This window comes from Taudactylus pleione, unplaced genomic scaffold (assembly GCF_031769625.1).
Source record: "Taudactylus pleione unplaced genomic scaffold, aTauple2 ptg000089l, whole genome shotgun sequence".
Classification (NCBI taxonomy): Eukaryota; Metazoa; Chordata; class Amphibia; order Anura; family Myobatrachidae; genus Taudactylus; species Taudactylus pleione.
In genome coordinates, this window is record NW_028284491.1 from 4,108,733 (window position 1) to 4,131,164 (window position 22,432).

General features: G+C 44.7%; 1 protein-coding gene across 3 annotated transcripts in view; it reads right to left on the reverse strand.

The window, feature by feature from the left end:
• The window catches only part of FNDC3A (fibronectin type III domain containing 3A), a 262,911-nt gene that overhangs the window by 90,941 nt on the left and 149,538 nt on the right, over nucleotides 1-22,432 (reverse strand). For 2 of the 3 annotated variants that reach the window (XM_088469122.1, XM_088469124.1), the window contains one exon: nucleotides 8,516-8,592. In XM_088469122.1, coding sequence (XP_088325248.1) covers nucleotides 8,516-8,592 — 77 coding nt within the window. Of the gene's footprint in view, nucleotides 1-8,515; nucleotides 8,593-10,531; nucleotides 10,616-22,432 lie in introns of those variants that run through there. The other variant, XM_088469125.1, reaches the window with a different exon arrangement.

The following is a 22,432-nucleotide window of genomic DNA, read 5'->3' on the forward strand; positions in this document are numbered from 1 at the left end:
CCTCCCATTCTGAGATCCTACTGGCCAAATTAAGAGCCAGAAGGAATACAGTCCTAGCCGTAAGCCATTTGAAATCCACTGAGCCCAGTGGATCAAATGGCGGTCCTCAGAGAGCCCTAAGGACCACAGCCAAATCCCAAGGAGCCACAGGTGGAACAAAGGGATGCTGTATATAACGTACACCCTGCACAAAGGTGCGGACATCAGGAAGAGTAGCAATCCTACACTGAAACCATACTAACAGGGGAGAAACCTGCACCTTCAGGTAAGCAAGGCGAAGACCGTTATCTAAGCCCACCTGTAGGAAAGCCAACCTGTGGATATCCGGAATACCCGAGGAGCCTAGCCTCTAGGGCGACACCTGAAAGAAAGTATACCATACCTAATGGTAAATTCTTGCAGATAAAAACTTCCGAGCTCTTAGCATGGACAGAGCCCCTGTTAACTATAGAGCTGGAAAAACTCCTAGACCTTAAGAGGGCAGTCTCCACCGCCACACCGTCAAGGACAGACAACCCAGGTCTGGGTATCAGCCAGGATCCTGAGACAACAGGTCCGGGCGTAGAGGCAACAGCTTCGGAGTGTTAACTGAGAGGCTCCGAAGATCTGAGTAATAATGCCATCTGGCCTACGCTGGAGCTATCAGCAGGAGCGTGCCTCCTTCTTGCTATTACTGGAGGAAGAAGGGATAACGGAGGGACGAGGTACACAACTTGGAAGGTCCACTGGACCTACCTACGTCTATCAGAAGAGTCTCATCTCTGAAAGGCTCCACTTGTTCACCAGAAGATTGAACACCTCCTGATAAAGAGGACATTTCCCTGAATGCACGTCTTGACGGCTGAGAAAGCCTGCTTTCCATCTGAGGATTCCTGAATGAACACTGCCGATGACGGCAGGGATATAGCCTTCCACCCAAGCCAGAATTCGGGACACCACTGTTAGTGTCGCCTGACCTCGGGAACCTCCTAGGTGGCTTACATAAGCCATCATGATGGCGTTGTCAGACTGGACCTGCACGGTATTTCTGTGGAGGACCTGTCCTGCATGCTGGAGAACCTTGAATACTGCTCAGAGTTCTCAGATGTTTATGGGAAGCGCAAAAACTACTGGTGTCCACCTGCCCTGGAACAAGTGTGGACCCGTCACTGCTTCCCAGCCACGGATACTGGCGTCCGTCGTCAGAAGGACCCTGTCCGCAATCCCAAAGGGGGTGCCCCTTGTTTAGGTGAGCTTTCTGCAGCCACCAGGCCAGAGAGAGACAAACCTCCGGGGAAAGCCTATTGACTTTATCCTATGGGGCAACCCATCCCATCCGGAGAGGATCAAGTTCTTTAGAGTGAAGCTGGGTACTCCACCATGTCGAACAGCGGCATCCTGGAACCCAGGAACCACATTGCCAAGTGAATAGACACTCGGCGACTCTGCATTACAGGCAAAGGTACGCAGTTGCCTGCAGAGATCTTTTCCTCAATCACAAAGATCCTCAGATGTTGGGATATGGAGCATCCTCTGTGAAGAATCAGAGAGGACCATTTCCAGTTTATCAGTCAGCCCTAACGTAGCAACACAGATATTGTCCGTTGCATATGGCACTGAAGTATCTCTGGAGACCGTGGTAACAACAGGAGGTCACTCGGATAGGGTAACAAGCGGACCCCCTGCATCCGCAGGTGGGCTGTCATAACTACCATGACCCTGGTAAACCGTGAGGCGCGGAGGCCAGACCAAGGGGCAATGCCAGAAACTGGAAACGCTTATCGACCACTGCAAACCTGAGGAAAACACTGGTGTGCTAAGATAAGAGGGATATTCAGGTAGTCACCCTGAATATATCCAACGACACCACAAAATTCCCAGGCTCCATTGAATGATGGAATGCAGGGTCCCTCTCCCGAACCGAGGAACCCTTAAGAATTTGTTGAAGGATTCGAGGTTGATAATGTCCTGGTAAGCCCCATTGGGTGTCTGTACCAGAAAGAGGATGGAGTAATACCTCGTTCCCCTTTGGGGCAACGGAATAGGTACTATAACTCCTGCCTGGAGCATAGAGTGTAACACCCTCAAAAATTACAGGGCCTTGTCCTGAATTGACAGAAGACCTGTAACGAAAAACCATCTGGGAGGCTTTTACCGGGAAGAGAGGACATACCTTCAAGAAAATACTTCTCTTACCCCAGTGTCCGTGGTGGTCAGACACCAGCACTGGGCGAACTGGAGAAGCCGGCCTCCAACTCTGGGGGCTCCCGAGAGGAGGCCCATCCCGTGAGGCTGAAGGCTTATAGTCCAACTTGGGAGTAGGACGCCTTGTACTCTAAGCCTGTTCTTATGGCTGAGCAGATTTCCTGGCTACTGACTGTCTTGGAAAGCTGTATTTTAGACTTACCCTGGCCTCACAGGGCAGAAAAGACAAAGTCCCAGACCCTGATGGGACTGTAGCCGATGGCAGACACGCAGACGTAGCTGCTGCCTGCAGGGCCACAATTGCGTCCAGACGAGGGCCAAACAGGACTTGTCCCGTAAAAGGCAAAGCATTCCAAATGGAATCTGCGTCCGCTTTCCAAGAGCGCAACCACAGGGAGCGGCAAGCCGCTACTGCTGCCGGGAAGATTCTGGAAAGGAGTAGGCTATATGTAAGACCGTCTCATTATGAACGTGGCAAAGTCTCTGAGAATTTGCCACTATCCACCTGCTCTGCTGGAGAGTCAGTGTGCAGAGATCCAGTTACCTACTCAGTGTTCCATGGCTCTGGCCCCCCAGCACATGGCCATAGCCGGCCTGGAAGCCCCTCCAGCAAGGGAATATTGGATTTTAGATATATTTGCACCTTGCAATCTGGAACCTCTTTCAAAGAGGACCTGGAGGGCATGGGCAACGTAGCACTCCTCACTAGGCGTGTAACATGAGAATCTACCCGTAAAGGTAACTCCCATTCGGAAATGTAATTATCCGCAAAAAGGGTATGCAAAAGGTCAACCGTTTTTGAGGCTGGAACCGCTTACCCAGAATTTCCACGCCTCCTCTAAATGATCCACCTGACCAGATAGAGGAATTACAGTGGCAACACCCTTATCCTTAAAGAAGGCATATTTGGATTTAGCCACGGGAATATGTAATAACCAAAGCCGCACGGACTGCCCGTAGAAGGCCAGGTATATAGACTTTAGACCCAGACTACGCCTCCTTTGCACTAAGGGGCTCGTGTCTGAAAAAGTCAATAATGTCACCGTCATCAGACGTCATGTCTTTACCCGTCTGAGACCCGAAAGGCCGTTTAGAAGGCCGAAATGGTGACTCCCCCTGTAAAACGTCCATCAGGTGCTATACCATTTGGACAATAAATTCACCCACACAGGCTCCTGCGAGACCTGGGGGGGCGAAAAGCAGGATACACTGGGGTACCATCAACTGTCCAGGGACCCCTGCATGTGATGAGACCACCACAGGCTGCGATAACCCCTATGGGGAAACGCAGGGGGCGTTGCCCACAAAGGCTGTATGCATCTTAGCCAGCCGAGGGCGGTCCCCTTTTTTTGTGCAGGCACAGTAACAGAAATGGGGCGTGATATATAATACAACATGCCCTCCATAAACCCTCAGCGTCTACATATCCCTCCGCTAACTGCACATGATATCAGTACATTATAGCTGGAAGAGGATATCCTCGTTCACTTTCCGACATGAGGAGTGTGAACGGAGCGTATGTGACCTCCCACACAGAAAAACCACGTTTACTGTGAGGTAATAAACACCCTGCGACACCGCACCGCAAGGGCTGTAGCAGAAGAACAGGGATAGGAAAAGGCTGACAGTCAGAAATGAAAGTACAGGCAAACAGCGCTAGCATTTAAGTCACATACAATGCACAGATAACATCCTGCATTACAAGCACTGCGATCAACTACACAGACCACAGCCTGGTAGGAAACAGTGCTGCATACACTGACCTTAATTGAAGGAGAGGTATGCGGGGGACCCGGACCGTAATGGCATCTGTATCAGCTTCCAGCAGTGTTTGCCATCCCCAGCACATGTAGTGAGAAAATGGCCACCGAGGAGCAGAGAGAAGGCAGGGCCCGGGGGAGGAGCGCTGACACAGCCCGCCCAGACCGCTGTGGAATGGCACTGTGCAGCGGGGGAGACGCCGGCTGTGAGACAGGGAAGGCGTTCTCCCCTGGCGTGCTATTAACCCCTGGGACGCCACACTGTGCCGCACATGCTGCGGCCCGCTGTCCCTGGTGGTCTAGTGGAAGGCGCAGGATCAGTACCTGGCCCCACGCGCAGCCGGTCCCCAGGGAGCCCCCTGCCTGGGGACCAAACAGGACTGTGTTACCGGAGTCAATACTGACTGTCCTATGCTGGAGCACTCTAGTTGTGCAGCCACAGCTGCGAAGAAATATTAATGGGCCTTAAAAAGACCCCCCTCTGTACGGTGCGACTGGTCCGGCCATGCACCTACGAAAACTGAGTGGCCTGAGGCTCGGGGGCGGGGTATAGGAGAGGGACCCCAGTGCATCCTGGGAGGCTGAAAATTTAACTCTTTGGTGCCTGGATGTCTGCCGCCATCGCCTATACCCCAAGGTATCCTGTGGATACCCTATGGACCCTGAAGTAGAAATATATTTTAAAAAAAATTTCAGTGGACATATTTTTTTTTAATGAACATACATAGAGTCGGGATAAATTGTAAACTTTTAATGTCCTTTAAATCTCCAAACTGACCAAAACATATGTACAGCCTGTAATTTACCTTCACAGCATTCTAATTGCCATATTATGGGGTTTATGTAATAGGGTGCGCTGCCTGTAGACTGCGCCGGCAGAATCCCACGAATGTGTCCCGGCTTTGTGTTTTGGAAATATAGCAACCCTATACTAATATGAACTGTTCTTTATGTGCATGAAGTCTCTTACGCTGGCATATGAGCCACTCCTTAATTAAAGATTAACTAACAGGCTTCCTGCAGAGAGCGAAGGCTGAAGGTGCAGGTCAGCAGTCGGAGTAGAGTGGAAATTACCATACATCATTATTTCCTATTTCAGCACATATGTCAGAGGAATGACTCAAAAGGGATGTGACCTAATTCAATACACGATGTATAAAGTCAAGTGTGCATAATGGTGGTAGGATTTATTTTTTCTTTGCAACCATTCTAGTGAAAGAAATTGTTCTTCTACCATATGAAATCGTATCATATGCTTTGTTTAAAGGGCTACTATAGCTAAAATCCATGTTAATCACACAGAAAAATGTATTCACCTCTACAAATATCCCAAGAGGGTCAATTGCGGGTGATGGCTGCAAAGTACCGCTGGAGAGGTGACATTTATCGACCACCAATATCACCAATTTTCTTGTGCATGCCTGTAGACCAGTGGTTCTCAAACTCGGTCCTCAGTACCCCACACAGGTCACACAGCAGGTGCACAGGTGTAGTCATTACTCACTGACACATTTAAACGTCCACAGGTGGAGATAATAATTTCACTTGTGATTATGTGAGGAGACTTGGAAAACATGCACTGTTTGGGGGCCTGAGGACCGAGAATGAGAACCTGTGCCATAGACATACGCAGGAAAACTGGGGATGTTGTGCTAGAGTATTCTGCCGTGCCGTGCGCAGCCGAACATCGTGTAGAATTCAATATGGGCCCAAGTAGTAACTCAACATCCTAAGCCTGTATTCAATTCTCTGCAAAGTGGTTTGTTAAATATTGTAGATGTGGTAACATATCTTATATAGTGATCGCTTTGAAACAACACAGATAATGGAGAACGACACTCAGTCATACCGAAGTGATTTAATGTCACTTGCAACCACCCCAGGCACAGCCATGAATGACTGGAACTATCCAACCATTAGAGTACTTGGAGCTATCTACTTGGCATGGTGGTGTCCCAACACAGCCCAAACTGTTTTCCAGTGTACCAGCATGGACAGGCAAGCAACTCATTTTGGTCATTACCAGAGATCTGGAATGGTCTGCATTATAAAGAATCCAGAGATTTTAGGGGTCTACACTGTAGCAAAACCAAAGATTTGATGTTGCTTTGAACATTGTATAACGCTCATAAGATGCACTCTGAATTGTACAGAGATTGCTGGGATGATCTCTTTACTGTACAGATGTTACTAAAATTCTCTACAGAGGTCACCAGAATGTCTTCATTGTAGAATGCTCTGTGTATTGTATACCGGTCACTAGAATATTTTCTGAATTGAATAGTCAGATGGCGGTGGTAATTCAGTTATTTAATTATAGCTCTTTGACATAACAATTATTTAGCTATGTCAATGGCTTTATGAAACCACACCCACATTAGACAAATAACGACCCTACAGTTTTCCTTGCACCCTTTTTTTTTTTTTTTTATTGTAGAGCCCCCACACCACAACTTGAAAGCCCTTCCTTTAATGTCAACTTCCATGTAATTATACCTACCCCCATGTGAGCGGTTTCTGCAACGGCATGCAACCCCTCCTCCATTACCTGTAGCAGAGATCAGCCAAATACCAATCACAATCTACTCTTGCAGACAAATGATTCACTGGGGGAATAGCCTCCGGATCCAGGTAGGCGGGGGCAGTGTGGGAGAAGAGTTTTCAAAACTTAATATAATGATAAAGCATGGTTTAATGTGCGTTTACAATTCTAGACTCAGAACCAAAGAGTTTTGGGTAAACAGAACAATAACAGTTAGCATTTGTATTACCTGAAAGAGCTAAAACAATAGAAATTATGCCTGGATTCATCCCTAAGACTGCAAGTCACAGGTTATTACATTTAGGAGAACATTCTGTATTAACTATATTATTTTTTACTTTAAATGTTTGTGTTTTTTTACTTGGTAACCACCTCTGTGATGATGTTGGCGATTACAGGAATACATGTGACTGAAAGTGCTGTGATATGAGGTGGTGAGCAGAGGCAGCAGGAAGCCACAGCCTGAGAGTTAGAAGGTGGAAGGAGCAGGGTCCCCCAGAAGCACAGAATATATATCAGTAGACGAGTGATGTGTCAGTGAAAACAAGACTTTATATGGCAGAGGAAGTGTTGTTATAATCGGAGGGAAACGCAGCAGCAAGCTACAGCCTGAGAGTTAGAGAGTGGAAAAAGCACGGTCCCACTGGTTTATTAAAAATGTGGACAATTCAGCTAAATTGTAATTTTGAGGAAGAATTTATAACCAGCCCATCTTTGATATGGGGAAATTCCTTCATGTATGTCCTGATCATTTTAACCCTGACAGCACAAAAAAGGAGGTTAGGTCAGAATTTGCATGTTTGTATCTTGTTCTTATTTATGGCAAAACAAACTTCTTTCTAAATAACAGAAAATTTTCCATATCTTAAATATTGTTACATATCGTCTGGAAGTGTCCTAGGGGGAAATGTACGAATAATAGCAGGCGAATTGCAGGCATCAGAGAGTATCAGGCCAGTCTGTCCGATGTTTTTAAGTGGTGATCATTCAAAAGGCAAAACCAACTTGGTTTAGCCTTTTAAATGATTACCACTTTAAAATGTTGGGCAGACTGGCCGGATTCATGTCTAAGACTGCAAGTTGCAGGTTATTACAATTCACCTTGCACCTCTGATTTGCAGTTCTCACTTTCTTGGTAACTAGTTTCCCATATAGACTATCACCTACTGCAGATGTTCCTAATTCAGGTGGTTAAATCATATTGACTGAGGTACTAATCAAGTTATCTGTGCTCAAGCATGGAATATCCTTAAAATCTAGGCTGTAATGATGGAGTTTGAAAACCTCTGTCTTATGGTGCATACACATGGGACGATCGTCAACGATATCCCGGGTGTGCTGGATGATCGATAATCCAGTGTGCTGGATGATCAATAATCGTTATCGTTCATATCGTCCATTTTAATCGAACCTTGTGTACGCACCATTAGTGTTTATAAGTAATACTGAGTCTGTTTCATTCTAGAAGTAAATGCTAAAAAAAAAAAAAGTAGAAAAAACTTAATCCCTATTGCTTTGTCAACAAAACAATTGCTTCCCACTTATTTGTTATGTAAAACACTATGTAACCTGCGAGAGTAATCTATGTGTGTACAATTTTGTAGTCAACACTGCCACAGACTGGTAAAAAACATTACAGAATAGGAGGAACAGACAAAGTACGGCTCAGAGCTGTTCTCAATGCAGTGTTCAGTATGGATGCTTGGTAATACAAACCTACGTCATTAGGGGAAGGTCAGCAGTCAGTGTGGCATGTAAATAAGCTGGTGCACAGATTCCAACACTCAGGCAGCAGGTTAGGAGCTGAAACTTACAGTTCAGTATTTTGAAAAGCTATTTTTCACTCCATTAGAAATATCCTCCACTACCACTAACTGATGAACTAAGATACAAAATGCTTTGGGGGACATCTACCACAAAGCTCATCACTAATTCCTTCATTACTGTATGATGCGTGCATTGGTTTCCTGTCTTTTCAGTTAAGGTTTCAAGATTTTGCAAAACACAATTGCACGCCCTAAGTACATACCTGCTGAGCATATCCTGGAGGCACATAGATCGGGGGGACTGAACCGTTTGGGGACATCATAGGGACCTGGGCAGGACCTACGAAGAATATCATAGATATCGTTTTACTTAAAAACACTGTGCAGATCACATGACACACATCTGAAAAACTATTGGCTAGTAAACAGATGACGTAAATGATGTGCATGATGCTGTACTAACTTTGCAGCAAAACAATCACAATATATAAAATATAATAACAAATTCTAACCTAAGTGTTCTTAAACAGGACATCTAAAACAAGCACAAATAACCTAACAGGAAGAGCAACAGATACATGGTACATCACTCGGCAGACACAGCAGAGCTAGTACTGAAAAATAACCTAAAATACATGGCACAGATATAAAGGTATGGAATAATAATAATAATAATAATAAAAAAAAATCTATACTATGAAATAGGGAGACTAAAAAAAATACTGACAAAACGATGCTATGAAATACTGTAGGGAGACTAAACTGATCAACAGTATCTGAAGTCAAGGGGGCATATTCAATTGGATGCGTTATTTTTTTCCTACGGGGTGAAAAATTGCGGCCAACGCTGGGTTTTTGGTATTCAATTGGCTGCCACAACTTTAGCAGCAGTATTTTCTATAGGATTTAACATAGCTTTTTTTCTCGCTGCCACAGAATAGGTGCAAAGTCAGGAATAATCTTTATTTTAAGGTGAAAATGTCGGGATCTAGTTCAGAACCCCTGGGACCCCCAACCCCTTATTAATTAGCCAGTTAGAAGTTTTAAAATTACTTAATTGGGCTAAAAATTACAGTGCAGAATGTGGGACAGGAATAGGGGGGTGCTGTATGGGTGGGACAGGTGTTTATAACAGTGCAGGTGGGAGATACAGGTGTTTCTTTAAAAAAAAAAAAAAATCTTTAAAAGTGGCTTCAAATGGCTCGAAAACCAACTTACAGACTTTTATATGCACCCCAAATTTAACTACAACATTTATTTAAATGAAAATAAGTTGCTTTCTAGCGGTTTTTCTTCACTGCTATTAAAAAAATGCATAAGTCTCATTTTAAAAGCACAAAATATTTTTCTTTGGGACAGTAATAGACATCTATACTGTTATCTAATATTTATTTGCAGGCTTTTTTAGGGTAAAGGATAACTTACTTTTTATTTTCATTTCCTGTGGATTTTTGGAGAAAAAAAATGATCGTGCCTAATTTTTTTTCAACTGGATAGCGCGAGAATCGGTAGCTCGCATAGCCACGTTAATTAGAAATTTGTCGCAAAAAATGTGAATATGCCCCAAAGTGTTTTTATATTACTTAAACAGGTTAACAGGAACACCGATCATCCTGGATTGTCTACTAGTTACACATTATAAATGCATTAACATACGGTATAAAAGTTTGCATCCATGTAGAATAAAATGTGTGTGTGCAACATGAAATATTCTCAACAGCAACCTGCTTAAGGATGAAGGCACTAAAAGGGTTACACAGGACCTGTCATAGTAATGGTATAACAGCTGCCTTGCGGTGCCCAGGGGTGAGACCTGACATTTAGCTGAATTTGTTAACTCCATACTGCAGACAAGATGAAAACAATGTCATTTTTTCTATATAAATGCACATCAGTAAAGGGCTCAGTGATTCAGCAATCGCATGAGTGAGTCAGAAGATTCAGTATAAAAATAAGCAGCACTCGGCAGTACATCTTGTACCAATAATGGCTCCTGATCACTGACTAACAGCTGGTGTCTGCTGCATTGTCATAGCACCCCGGCAGAATGTGCAATATCTCCTTATCCACAGATGCAGGTTTCTGTACAATATTAAGATCACAATCACAAAAGAAAAGAAAAAAAAAAAGAAAATAAATAAATAAATAAAAAAACACAATACAGTATTACATATTTTTCTGCTAACATATAGTGCATGTATATGAGTAGTGCAAAATCTTTCCCACACACATGTGCTGCTTGCATATATGTTTGTGTATACATAGTCTGCAGTCCTTACCACTCATGTCTGTAGCTGTAAACAAGTGTGGCACAAAAACTGTTCCAGGATATGCAGGACACACACGTTAGCAGGCAATTCTGGGTAAAGGAAAGCCAGCCTGTATACCACATGACCAGGTCACATGACATTCTGTAATAAGGGTGAGTTGTAGTAGTGTGTACACAGGAACACACATGCAAATCTGTCAGTGGCTGCATTCATACTATGAAGCCTGCACCTTTACTATATACCTATATATACCTATAAAATATGCATACTGATAAAATGACATACATTATATTACAGAACATAAACAGTTATATCAATGTTATATTACACACTAGCATTCTCTGCTATTCCACTGTAATCACTGCAGAAAGAATGTATCAGTGTGAAATTGAAACAATGTATTAAGTACAATTTAGTAAATTTCAAGTTGCACTAACTTATACATAAAATGCTACTATTGGGCTCAAATGTTCTCACAATTACTATCATAAACTAGAAGAGGAGGGTCAGAGGTGTGACAAGAATATGCAGCTTCTGATTGGTCCTCCTGCTTATACCTCCACTGCCATTTTAAAGTTTGTTTTTTTTTTTTTTAGACTATGACAGACTAAAAACAGTAAAATGACATACCAAATAAAAATGTATACGCTATGGGGTATACTTACCCAAGTTCGATTTTAAAATCTATAAAAATCGTACAACAACAATGTATCTGGTGCTAAATCACACACACACTATATCCATATATATATATATATATATATATATATATATATATATCCATATATATATATATATATATATATATATATATATAAATGGAACAGACAGAAACCAAAAATACTTACTGAACCTATATATATATATATATATATATATATATATTTTTATAATTCTCATAGGAATGACAAAGAATAATTGCATAGCAGTAAAAACAAAAGCAGAATACGTGATGTATTTTACAAGATGAACGAATAGGGAAAGCGATTCAAACATGAGTAACTAGTATAACTACAAGGAAGGAGAGGGAGGAAGAAAGGGGACTGTAACATAGTAATGTAATAAGGGGGGTGTCACGTAATGAAGAATGAACGAAAAAAACAGGGGCTAAGGATAGCATAGTACAGTGCAATAACAGAAGGTCATAACGCATGGGTCAATTGGAGACACTGGGTGTGGGGAGAAAAGACGGGACGGGTGCCTGCAAGGGAAAGCCAAAGAGCCCAGACCTGAGCAAACACATGACCTCTGTCATGTAGATAATTAGTGATACTTTCCATAGAGGCAATGTGCCATATTTGGCATTACAGGGCAGAGAAGGGTGAAGACGGTTCTTTCAAGTATGTGCGACAAGACTTTTAGCAACGACCAAAATATGAGACACCAAAGTTTGCCAAGGTGTGTGGGGGTAACATAAGAGAAAGAGCCCAGTGTTCCCGCTAGGCTGTTTTAGCGGGGCGCCGCTCCCTGCCCGATTTCAAAAGGACAGAATGCACCCTGCCCTTTTGGCAGCGCCCCGCTAAAACACGGCTGGTGTCGCCCCCACCTGAGGGCCGCAGTGTCCCGCGTGTGGGAAAAATAGCAGTGCAGCGATCACCGCCGGTACATGCGCATGGCATCAATAAACACAGAGAGGAGAGCTTGGGGGCAGCCTGGCATGTCCGTAAGTGTCTGTCCACGTCCCCTTTTTCTAGTGTGCCCTTTCTAGGACTGTCGCCCTGCCCAGCGTCAGACCTAGAGTGAACACTAGAGCCAGGGATCTTTTGGTATCGGTATAGCAGTAGTATCATTTATAAGATGATTGTGTGTGGAGATAGAGCATTTGGCTATGGCTAAGGTCTATTTCATGCATCATCTGGATTCTGCTCAGGGAGGGCAGCATCAAGGAGGATGCCATAAATTGGACATAGGATGGTATTTCTAAAGGCTTCCAAAAGGAGTGAGATAGCAGAGAAGTGGGATCTGAGGCAGGGAGCTGAAAAAATGCCGTATTTAAAATAATTCAAAAGGAGATGAGCATGTGGGCAGGAGCAGAAATCAGCAGGGAATTTAAGAGTCGCTTGTTCCAGGATATTACGCGATTAGTGTGTAATCCTGTTGGGAAATTGGGTTGTTTCATATGGGACACAGGAGAAATAGCAGAAACTTTAACAGAGTATAAGGTCCATAGTTTCATTTAAAAAAAAAATAAGGGCTGGGAGCAGACTGGAAGATGGAGGTCAATGTATGTTTCTTATGTAGTCCCCATAAGGAGGACAGGTCTGCCCTATGTATACGATTAAATTCAATATCAAGCCAAGAGGAAATCCCAGGAGGGGAATTTGAGAAGGCAAACTGGGAAAAATCCGTAGCTAAGTAGTATAGTTTTATATCAGAAAGACTCATTACGCCCCTAGAAATTCTTTTGTTTTAAGAATATTGGAGGATAAGTCTAACATTCCAAATAAAGCTGGTAAGGGATTGCGGGACTTTATGGAGGAGTGAAAGGGGGACCACCACAAAATTATAATCTGCTTCCAAGAAACCAGATCCACTTGAAGCTTAGAACAAAGTTGTGGGAAATTTTGCTGAAATAACAACAGCATATTGTGACCTCGGGAAAATCCCAAAATATTTAAGTTTTTGATGCGGCCACCTGAAGCTATAGGGGGATGCAGAGTCCTGATGGGAGACGTGAGGAAGCATGGCCTTTGATTTAGAGAAGTTGATTTTGTATCGGGGCAGCATGCTATAGCGGGTTAGGAGACTGTAAAGGTTGGGTAGGGACTTCCATGGCTGAGAGAGCGTTCGCAAGATGTAATCGACAAAGAGCGATTTTAGAGGTGGTGTCAATTTGAAATAAAAATAAAATGATCGGACAGGATACCATTTATGGAGACCCTAACGGAGGGGCTAGAATAAAGGGCAAATACAGGATGGTGGACACCAGGAGCTGCGCCCTGTCACCACAGTGGGGGTGAGCTGCCTTACTGAACGTTTTGCACTAGTGTTTTTAGTATAGAGAAAGCTCACATCATTATGACTATACCCTGCAGAGCTTGTTCAATGGGAGTATAAACCAGGATAATATCATCTATTTTCATCAGTGGAGGGTGCTTGATCAGGTCATGGAGGGATGTGACTAGTGCTTTAAAAGATCCCATCTCCCTCCAAAGAAATAATGTACATAGGACTGCATGGTGCAGCACTGCCTTCAAGTTGCTTGGAGTTGATGGATTCCACAAGGTAATGCCCCCTCTTTATTGATTCTACTTCAAGTTATGCCCCCCTCGCTACACAATAACTCAGTTCATGCCCTTATTGCATTCTCTATAATTTACCCCATGTTTGCAGGGCCAGATTAACAATGGGGTGGATGGAGCTACAGCTCCAGGCCTCCACATAAAAATAGGCCCATCAACATGATTACCAGGTGCCTAACTGGCCATAAATTTTAAGTATTCAAATCATTTTTCTAGTTCCCCCCGCCGCCCCCAAAAAATAATGCAATTTTTCGATTTCTATGTAGTTAGGGAGACACTGTGTTAATAGAGTAGGGGGTGTACACACCAAGGTGACTCTGACCACACCCACACAGCACCGGTCACAGCTCTTCCCCTTCTCAATATAGGCCCTTGAACATTTTCAGCTCCAGGCCCATGTGGGCCTTAATCCAGCCCTGCATGTTTGCAAATATCCTACAAGGCCTCACATAATGCCCCTCAGTCCTGCCTCCTCTTCTTCCTTTTATCCTGCTACACCTCTCCTGTCCCTCCTCTATCCCATCCTTCCTGCCCAATACCTTTTACTACACAGCCACATCCTCCTTAGTTTCCACTAAGGACCACTAAGTCCATTGTCACACTTCCCCTAATTTATCTTACCCCTCCTTGTACATTTTAAGTTATTAGAGGCAGGGTCTTCAATAATATGCGCTATACAGTACAGATGGACAAGTTATAAGCAAAAACTATTATATGGATGATTGGGGTAGTCAAGTCCTTCACTTTGCTCATGATGCCCAGACTCCTTGGTGTGAGTCTGCATTTTAACAGTTAGTAATAGTCTCAGTATACAAGCACACAGGACCTCATTCAGAGGCGGTCGTTAGATGCAAGCGGTCGCTCTGAATCAGGGCGGCCGCTTGCATCCTGAACGGCCGCCACCTTGTCGATCGTTAAGCTGTGGGTTAACACCCCCAGCTCTAACGACCGACATGGGGCTTACGACCAGACCCTAGGATAGGGTCTGGGCACTCGTAAGCCCCAGGGAGCTTCCTGCTCTGTTTGAGCAGGAAGTTCCCCATTGAGCAATGATGTCAGTGGGGCCGCCCCCAAACGGCAAGCGTTCCAACCGGAATGCCTCCATTTGGCCGGGCACGCCCCGGCCCGCCCAGCAAACGGGGCGAGCTGTTACTCAACATCGACAGCTCGCCCAGTCTACTACGAGATCCCTAACGACGGAGCGCTCAGCGCTCATGACCGACTCTGAATGAGCTCCACAGTGCTGTGGAACACATTCAGACCTAACAACTGAATTCTTCATTGTAATTTGGGAAATTTTTAGTCATAAAGTCCTTGTTCTGCAGCAACACTGTCACAACGAACACTCTAATCTAGGGATGGACATCGGAATTCGATAGTTGCCAGTCATCGTATGCAGCTTTCCGATGCCCATCCGATGGCTGGATGTGGGGGAAAGCACACAGCGTTGCAGTGGGAGAACAGATGCAGCACGCATGCGCATGGCATCTATGCACAGTGTTAGAGGGAGCCTGGGGGCAGCACAGCATGTTGGAGACTGCACATCAGCCGCAACTGAATCAACCCCTTAGCGGTCAAATCAACCTAGAACAGCACCCAAAATTGCGCAAATTTCCCCTAAACTGTGCATAGGGGTGCAGATTAAAATATGTGAATTCGGGGATACTGTAAGTGCAGCTTATGCACGCACACAACATCGCCAGTATCATAGCTATATGCATCACAACCGAAAGAGTCGTTTTACACTTTTATCTTTTGTTTCAAGACAAGAGCTTTCTGTTTCTTTCACAAGAACTGTATTAATAATTTATTGTCTATGCGGATTGTATAATTATCCACAGCTGCGTTGTGAGTCCTTATTATTATTGGAATTGGATGTATTTGTTTGAATGTATGTACTGTGTTATGCTGGGTACACACAGGCAGATATATTGGCCGATTAATTGATCAGCCAATATATTGTGTGCCCATCGACCAGTGTGTACCAGCGATATGTCTGAACGACGTCGTTCACAGACATATCATGTCGGCCGTCCTGCACAGCTGATGGCAGATATATCTGTCCATTGTGCTGTGTGTATGGGCGATCTACCGACCGCCCGTACACATGCACCAGAGGTCATGGGGAGGGGGCGCAACACTCCCCCTCGCCAGCAGGACCCGCGGCCAGATGATAGTTATTCAGTGTGTATGAACTATGCTGTAACTAGGGTGGTGCGGCCGGTGCGCCCGCACATGTCCTGTGGGCGGAACCAGCCACCTCCACCCGCCTGCTACAATGGGTAAGAGGAGCGGTGTGCCCGGCTCCTTATCTGCCGGGCGCACGGCTACTAATACACATTTCCCCTGTGGTCCGCCCCCTCCCCATCTGCTGTAGTCAGTGCTAGTGAGTGTCTTCTGGAAGGGGCTGGGTCGGGAGAGACCTAATCCAGTCCCAGAGTGATCTGCACCGGCTGATCCACTGAGGAGCATTTCCCCTGGAGCTGGGGTCATGCCTGCAACTGCCAGTGCCGGACACAGACTGCGGCTTCCCCCTGGCTCCATAGTTACGCTCTGAATAACTTGGGGCAGGGAGGATTTCTACTGGCTGGCATAATGTGTAAAGGGAGGGGCAGGGGGATTTGCACTGTATGGCATAATGTGTAAGGGGAGGGGCAGGGGGAATTTGCACTGGCTGGCATGTGTAAGGGGAAGGGGCAGGGGGGGATTTGCACTGTGTGGCATAATGTGTAAGGGGAGGGGGCAAGGGGGGGATTTGTACTGGCTGGCATAATGTGTAAGGGGAGGGGTCAGGGGGGATTTGCACTGTGTGGCATAATGTGTAACGGGAGGGGGCAGGGGGAATTTGCACTGTGTGGCATAATGTGTAACGGGAGGGGGCAGGGGGAATTTGCACTGGCTGGCATGTGTAAAGGGAAGGGGCAGGGGGGATTTGTACTGTGTGGCATAATATGTAAGGGGAGGAGGCAGGGGGGGGATTTGCACTGTGTGGCATAATGTGTAAGGGGAGGGGGCAGGGGGGATTTGCTCTGTGCGGCATAATGTGTATTGAGCATTACTACTGTTGACAAAGTGTAAGGAGCATTACTATTGTGGGCATAATGTGTAAGGGGCATTACTATTGTGGAAATAATATGTAAGGGGCATTACTACTGTGGGCATAATGTGTAAGGGGCATTACTGTTGTGGGAATAATGTGTAGGAGCATTACTATTGTGGGCATAATGTGTAAGGGGCATTACTATTGTGGGAATAATGTGTAAGGGGCATTACTACTGTGGGCATAATGTGTAAGGGGCATTACTACTGTGTGGCGTAATCTGTAAGGGGCATTACTACTGTGTGGCGTAATCTGTAATGGGCATTACTACTGTGGCGTTATCTGTAAGAGGGGCATTACTATTGTGTGGCGTTATCTGTAAGAGGGGCATTACTATTGTGTGGCGTTATCTGTAAGAGGGGCATTACTATTGTGTGGCGTTATCTGTAAGAGGGGCATTACTACTGTGTGTGTGGCGTTATCTGTAAGAGGGCATTACTACTGTGTGGCGTTATCTGTAAGAGGGGCATTACTACTGTGTGGCGTTATCTGTAAGAGGGCATTACTACTGTGTGGCGTTATCTGTAAGAGGGCATTACTATTGTGTGGCGTTATCTGTAAGAGGGCATTACTACTGTGTGGCGTTATCTGCAAGAGGGGCATTACTACTGTGTAGTGTAACGTGTAAAAGGGATACTACTATGTAATGTAATGTGAATAAGGGCCACTACTGTGTATCGTATTGTGAAATGGGGGTACTATAGTGTGGCCATGCCTTTTCCCTACGAGAACACGTCCTTTTTTTTGGCAGCGCACCGGCGATGCACACTGTCCCTGTTTACAATATGGAGGGGGGCACCAGGCAACAAAATGTCTCATTATGGCTCTGTGTATGAACAACCATCATCTGTAGATGTATCTACAGATCACTCGATCTGCAGATATACCTGTCAGGTGTGTACCCATCATTACTCTATTTGCATATGTACTTTATACAATTTGTTTTCATGGTATTTCAATAAATATTTGCAGGAAAAAAAAAGCCAATTTCAGTAGAGTGAGGTGAGATGCTTAGCACAGGAGCATAATTACTGGGGATCCCAAGGACTGACATTGTTTGATGCTCATTATCAGTCCATTTTGTTCACTATAATACAGCCATTTACGAATACGGATAAAACCCTGTTTACTATATACTCAGTAATGCTGTTACTGCTCTGCCTGCGCAAGAAGTGTTTTCCTCTCACCCACTATATTTAGTTAGCGCAGATAGTGTTCCCTGCGGATATGCGGGTCGTGAATAACTCTATACTTAGCATCATGCCCATGTATCAAGTAAACAGCGATGAGTCACCGGCAGTATGCCGGGGCGGCCCTGCTGGGTGACAGCATCGGAGGAACACCCACCCACACTGTGACACGCACCGCTGACGCAGGCAGCCCGGCTGCCTCTACAGTACAGAATCAGATCGCTGCTGTGACGCAGACCCCTGACCAGCATCGCTGGGCGCTAGCAGCGGGCAGATTATTGCAGTGGATGAATGCAGTTACAGTGCTCTGAGTGCTGCTCCTGCATGTTGTATAACACTAGAACTAATCATCCCGGGTTCTAAAGTCATTCTCAGCCCAGGGAGAGGTCCTGTAGTTTATAGGTCATACTACTCACCTGTCACCTGTACTAGATCTATACACAGCTCTATTCCATTCATGGGATATAAATAGGCTGCTTTTATCCCTATAAATCATTTCCATGAAATACGCAGGATTACTATTACTATGAATAAAGGAGATTATTTTCTGGTCACTCACACTGTATGGTTACATAAGACCAATGCTTTGTTCCAGGCATGAATATTACATGGTTATTAAATACAGATGACTGAGAGGAGTCGTGAGTTTCTTTCTACTCATCAGTCAGGAGGATTGCATAATATAATTGGAGTTCTCTTCATTCCCGTCCTGTAACATGTAACACCAGACCAACTTTCCTTCAACCATCCAACTAGTTGGTTGGTTGGTTGGTTGCTTGGTTAGAATGACAATCAGCAATTTGCTCTCAAACCCCGGAAAATGGACAAAAAACGGCGTTTGTGCAAGTTGTTTAAATTAAACAAATGTCTGCAGACCGTTTTCATCTGCTTTGCAGCATTTTGGAGCAAATGGCTGATTAACCTTTGCTCCCAAACATTACCAGATATTCATTCCAACCAACCAACTTGTTGGATGAAAGTTGGTCTAGTCCAGAGCATCCCAATCTATACAGTCCATGTTTTAAGGATATCCATGCTGAAGTCCAGATGGTTAGCTCAAACTGACTGAGGCACTAATAAAGGGCCTGATTCAGCTTGGATCGCAGTTGCTTATATGCACATAATTAGCCTTTGGTTGTATACTGCGCGTGCGATTACAGTGACCACGCAGACCCATCGCAGAGTGATTTACAGGAAGTGCCGTTTGTGGGTGGTGCCGGGGGGGGGGGGGTCGTCGATCGAACGCAGGCATGCCAGTGCGTTTCAATGCCATTGCATAGGCCTACATAAATTAGCCACTGTGATGCTGTATGCAGCCTGAGGCCTAATGGCGTGCGCTGACGTAAGCGATTCCTGAGTAAGGTTTGACCTGCCTTAACTGTGCGTATGGTTCCGATGTGAATAGATTGTGCCGATGTTTTCGCAGTCTTGCTACCCATTACAGGTGTGTGTAAAACTAGCGTCCTTATGTAGTACGGTGGCACTGCGATCGCTATCGATTAGAATACTGTCGCACTGAACTGAGTGCGTACGATATATTGCAATCCGTAGTGATTCGGGCCCAAAGTCACCTGCGCTCAAGCATGACTATCCTTAAAACCAGGACTAAAATGGCGGAGTTTGGGAACCACTGGTCTAGTGTATGGGCATAAGAGTTGGTGTTGTGCAGTGAAGAGAAGAGAGAGTTAGAGCAAAGAAAGGGAGAAAGAAAACAAAGGGGGCATAACAAGAGTGACAGAGAGACAGCAGAAAATAAGGGGACGAGAGAGAGACACTGGGGAACAGGGAGAAATAGACAAGGATAGAGAGGGAGACAAAGTATATATAAAGACATTAGGGCTGCATTGTAAAAATTATTAATTTGGAAAAAAAAAAATAGAGAAATCTATGTCTTCATATTATAATCTTAGCTAGTTTACAAATATTACTGCCTGTGGTGTTATGTATTGCTGAGAGATTAGGCTGATCACCTGGGCTTGTTTTAACATAGAGATGTGTACACATACATCTTAATTCCTTGCGCATTAAACAGGCCTTCTAGTCACGCCATGCGGTTGTGTGACTCGGCAATCGCAAAGTGATGTGAAAAGTCGCAATGCACAAGCAGCTTCAGATGATTAAAATGAAATGCGGCTTGTCTATGGGCCTGAGTCATTGCAGATCGCTATTGCAATCGCAGCTGCGATTATGCACGCAGTTCAGTTCAGCTGTGAATATATGCTAATGTTTGCAACTGCTCAGCCAGCATAGAGACGCCCACTACCACTTTCTCAGATCCGTAAGACCTCGCAATCCTGCGTATACATCGCTAACATCGGACCTTCACGACGAATTACAGCAGGCCTGACCTGTCTCAGAAATTGCAACTGTCATCACACGCAGTGAGTACTCAAGCTGCGAATGCCGTCACCATGGCTTATTTATGTACGCCCAGGAAACGGCGTTCAAACGGACAGGCACGCCTGCGTTTCTCAGGCCACTCCCTCGTCACTACCCCCAAACGCTGACGTCCCGTCACTCATGCTACGATGGCTTTGTATCTGCGTATGTGATCGCAGTGCAATCGCAATACTGGCCAGCGCACGATCACTGCGGTGCATACGCGGTACACACCATAGGCCGATCTGTGTACACTGTTGCAATTGCGATCTGTGATGAATCAGGCCCTATATTCTGAGTGCAACTGCGGGTGTATCTGCATGCGAAATGCTACGTTAGTGACATTGTAAAGTAGCATTTTGCATGCAGATACACCCACAGCTGCACACAGAATATAGGCATGCCGCATATCATATTAATCAGCAGAAGCAGCTTGTGTATCCTATTTACATTACTTTGTGAGTAAGACACATTACAAGTTAAAAAGTCATACAAAAAGACGATCAGCGCTACAGAGTTGCAACGCGACTTGTAGCGCATGGAGGTAAGATGCTTTATGTGTGGACACATCAGTATACATCTAATTGACACACACTGAGATTCATACTTGTGATCGAGATGAGTGAGCTGAGTGGCTGGATTACTTCCATAATTAGAGGTATCTTAATCATAGCAAATATATCTGCACACAGGCCTATATAAAAAATTATTGATTTCTGTAGAGATTATAGTTACAAAACGCTGCCTATTGCGAGGTGGGGGGGGAGTTGGTGGGCCAGCAAAATAATTTTTTAAGTACCAAAATGTTATGCAAGTCTGGCACCACTGACTCCTTGTGTATTGCCACTGACTTGTTATGTCCACTCCAAAGAGTAAAATTAGACTACGATGACATGCTCTTGGAACTGCCGCTTTCTATTTATAGGTTTTTTCTAGATGGTTAAGTAATCACTAACAAAAAAGAAAGAAAGCAAGCGCTGCTTAAAAAAACGAGCGCATTAAACCTGCTAATCACTCCACTTGTGTAACAGGGCTGTCAAACCTTGACCCTGCAGCTGTTGGGAGGATTAAAAGTAAACACACACAGCAGAAAAGAAATAGCACAAATGCCTTTTACAGGGGAATGGAATAAAATATTTATCACGTTTCATAACCAAATATAATAAGCTAAAATTAGCGTTCTGCTGAATGGTATGCGTTCGGCATCCCTGGGTGGTCTGGATGTCGACGCTTACCTTACCGGCGCAAGAATACAGACGCTGGTCAGAAGGTAAGTAGCGGAGTGGGGGGGGGGGGAGGGTAAGGGTTAGGCACTAAGGGGAGGATTAGGCACTAGGTGGGCGGAGGTTAGGTTCAGGCACCAGGGAGGGAGGGTTATGGTAGGGAGAGGGGGAAGGTTAGCATACAGACCACCAACTGTCGGTGTGTTAACCCTGTCGGGTTCCAGGCGTCAAGATTCTGACCGCCTGGATCCCGTCTGTCGGTATTACATACCGATTCCGGCAGAATATACATTGTTGTAGACAGATGGCAATGAGGATTAACAATCGCATAACTATATTCCCTTCTCCTCTTTTAAAACAGAGACAATAACAGACATATCCAAGCTCTGTTGAACAAATATCTAAAAAAATAAATAAAAAAAAGTCTGGATTAAGGTTTTGGTGCAGTCGGCCACCTAAGAAAGAAGGGTCATTTAAGAGTATAAAGACATCATTAAAAAAAAAAGTCAAAATGAATAAATAACTCAAAGGACCCGACATAAATCCTCACCAAAGATTGACTGGTACAATAGACATTTATTTAAAGAACTTGAACATGAGTGAACATGTCAGCCTTGACCCTGAAGAAGCATTAAGCACATTATCTCCACATAAAACAATTGTGTAAAACAGGTGGCAGTATGTAAAATAGATACACACACACACACACACACACACACTGGACCAATAAATAAATAAAAAAAGCAAGGGCTGGTACGCTACTATACCGTGTGCAG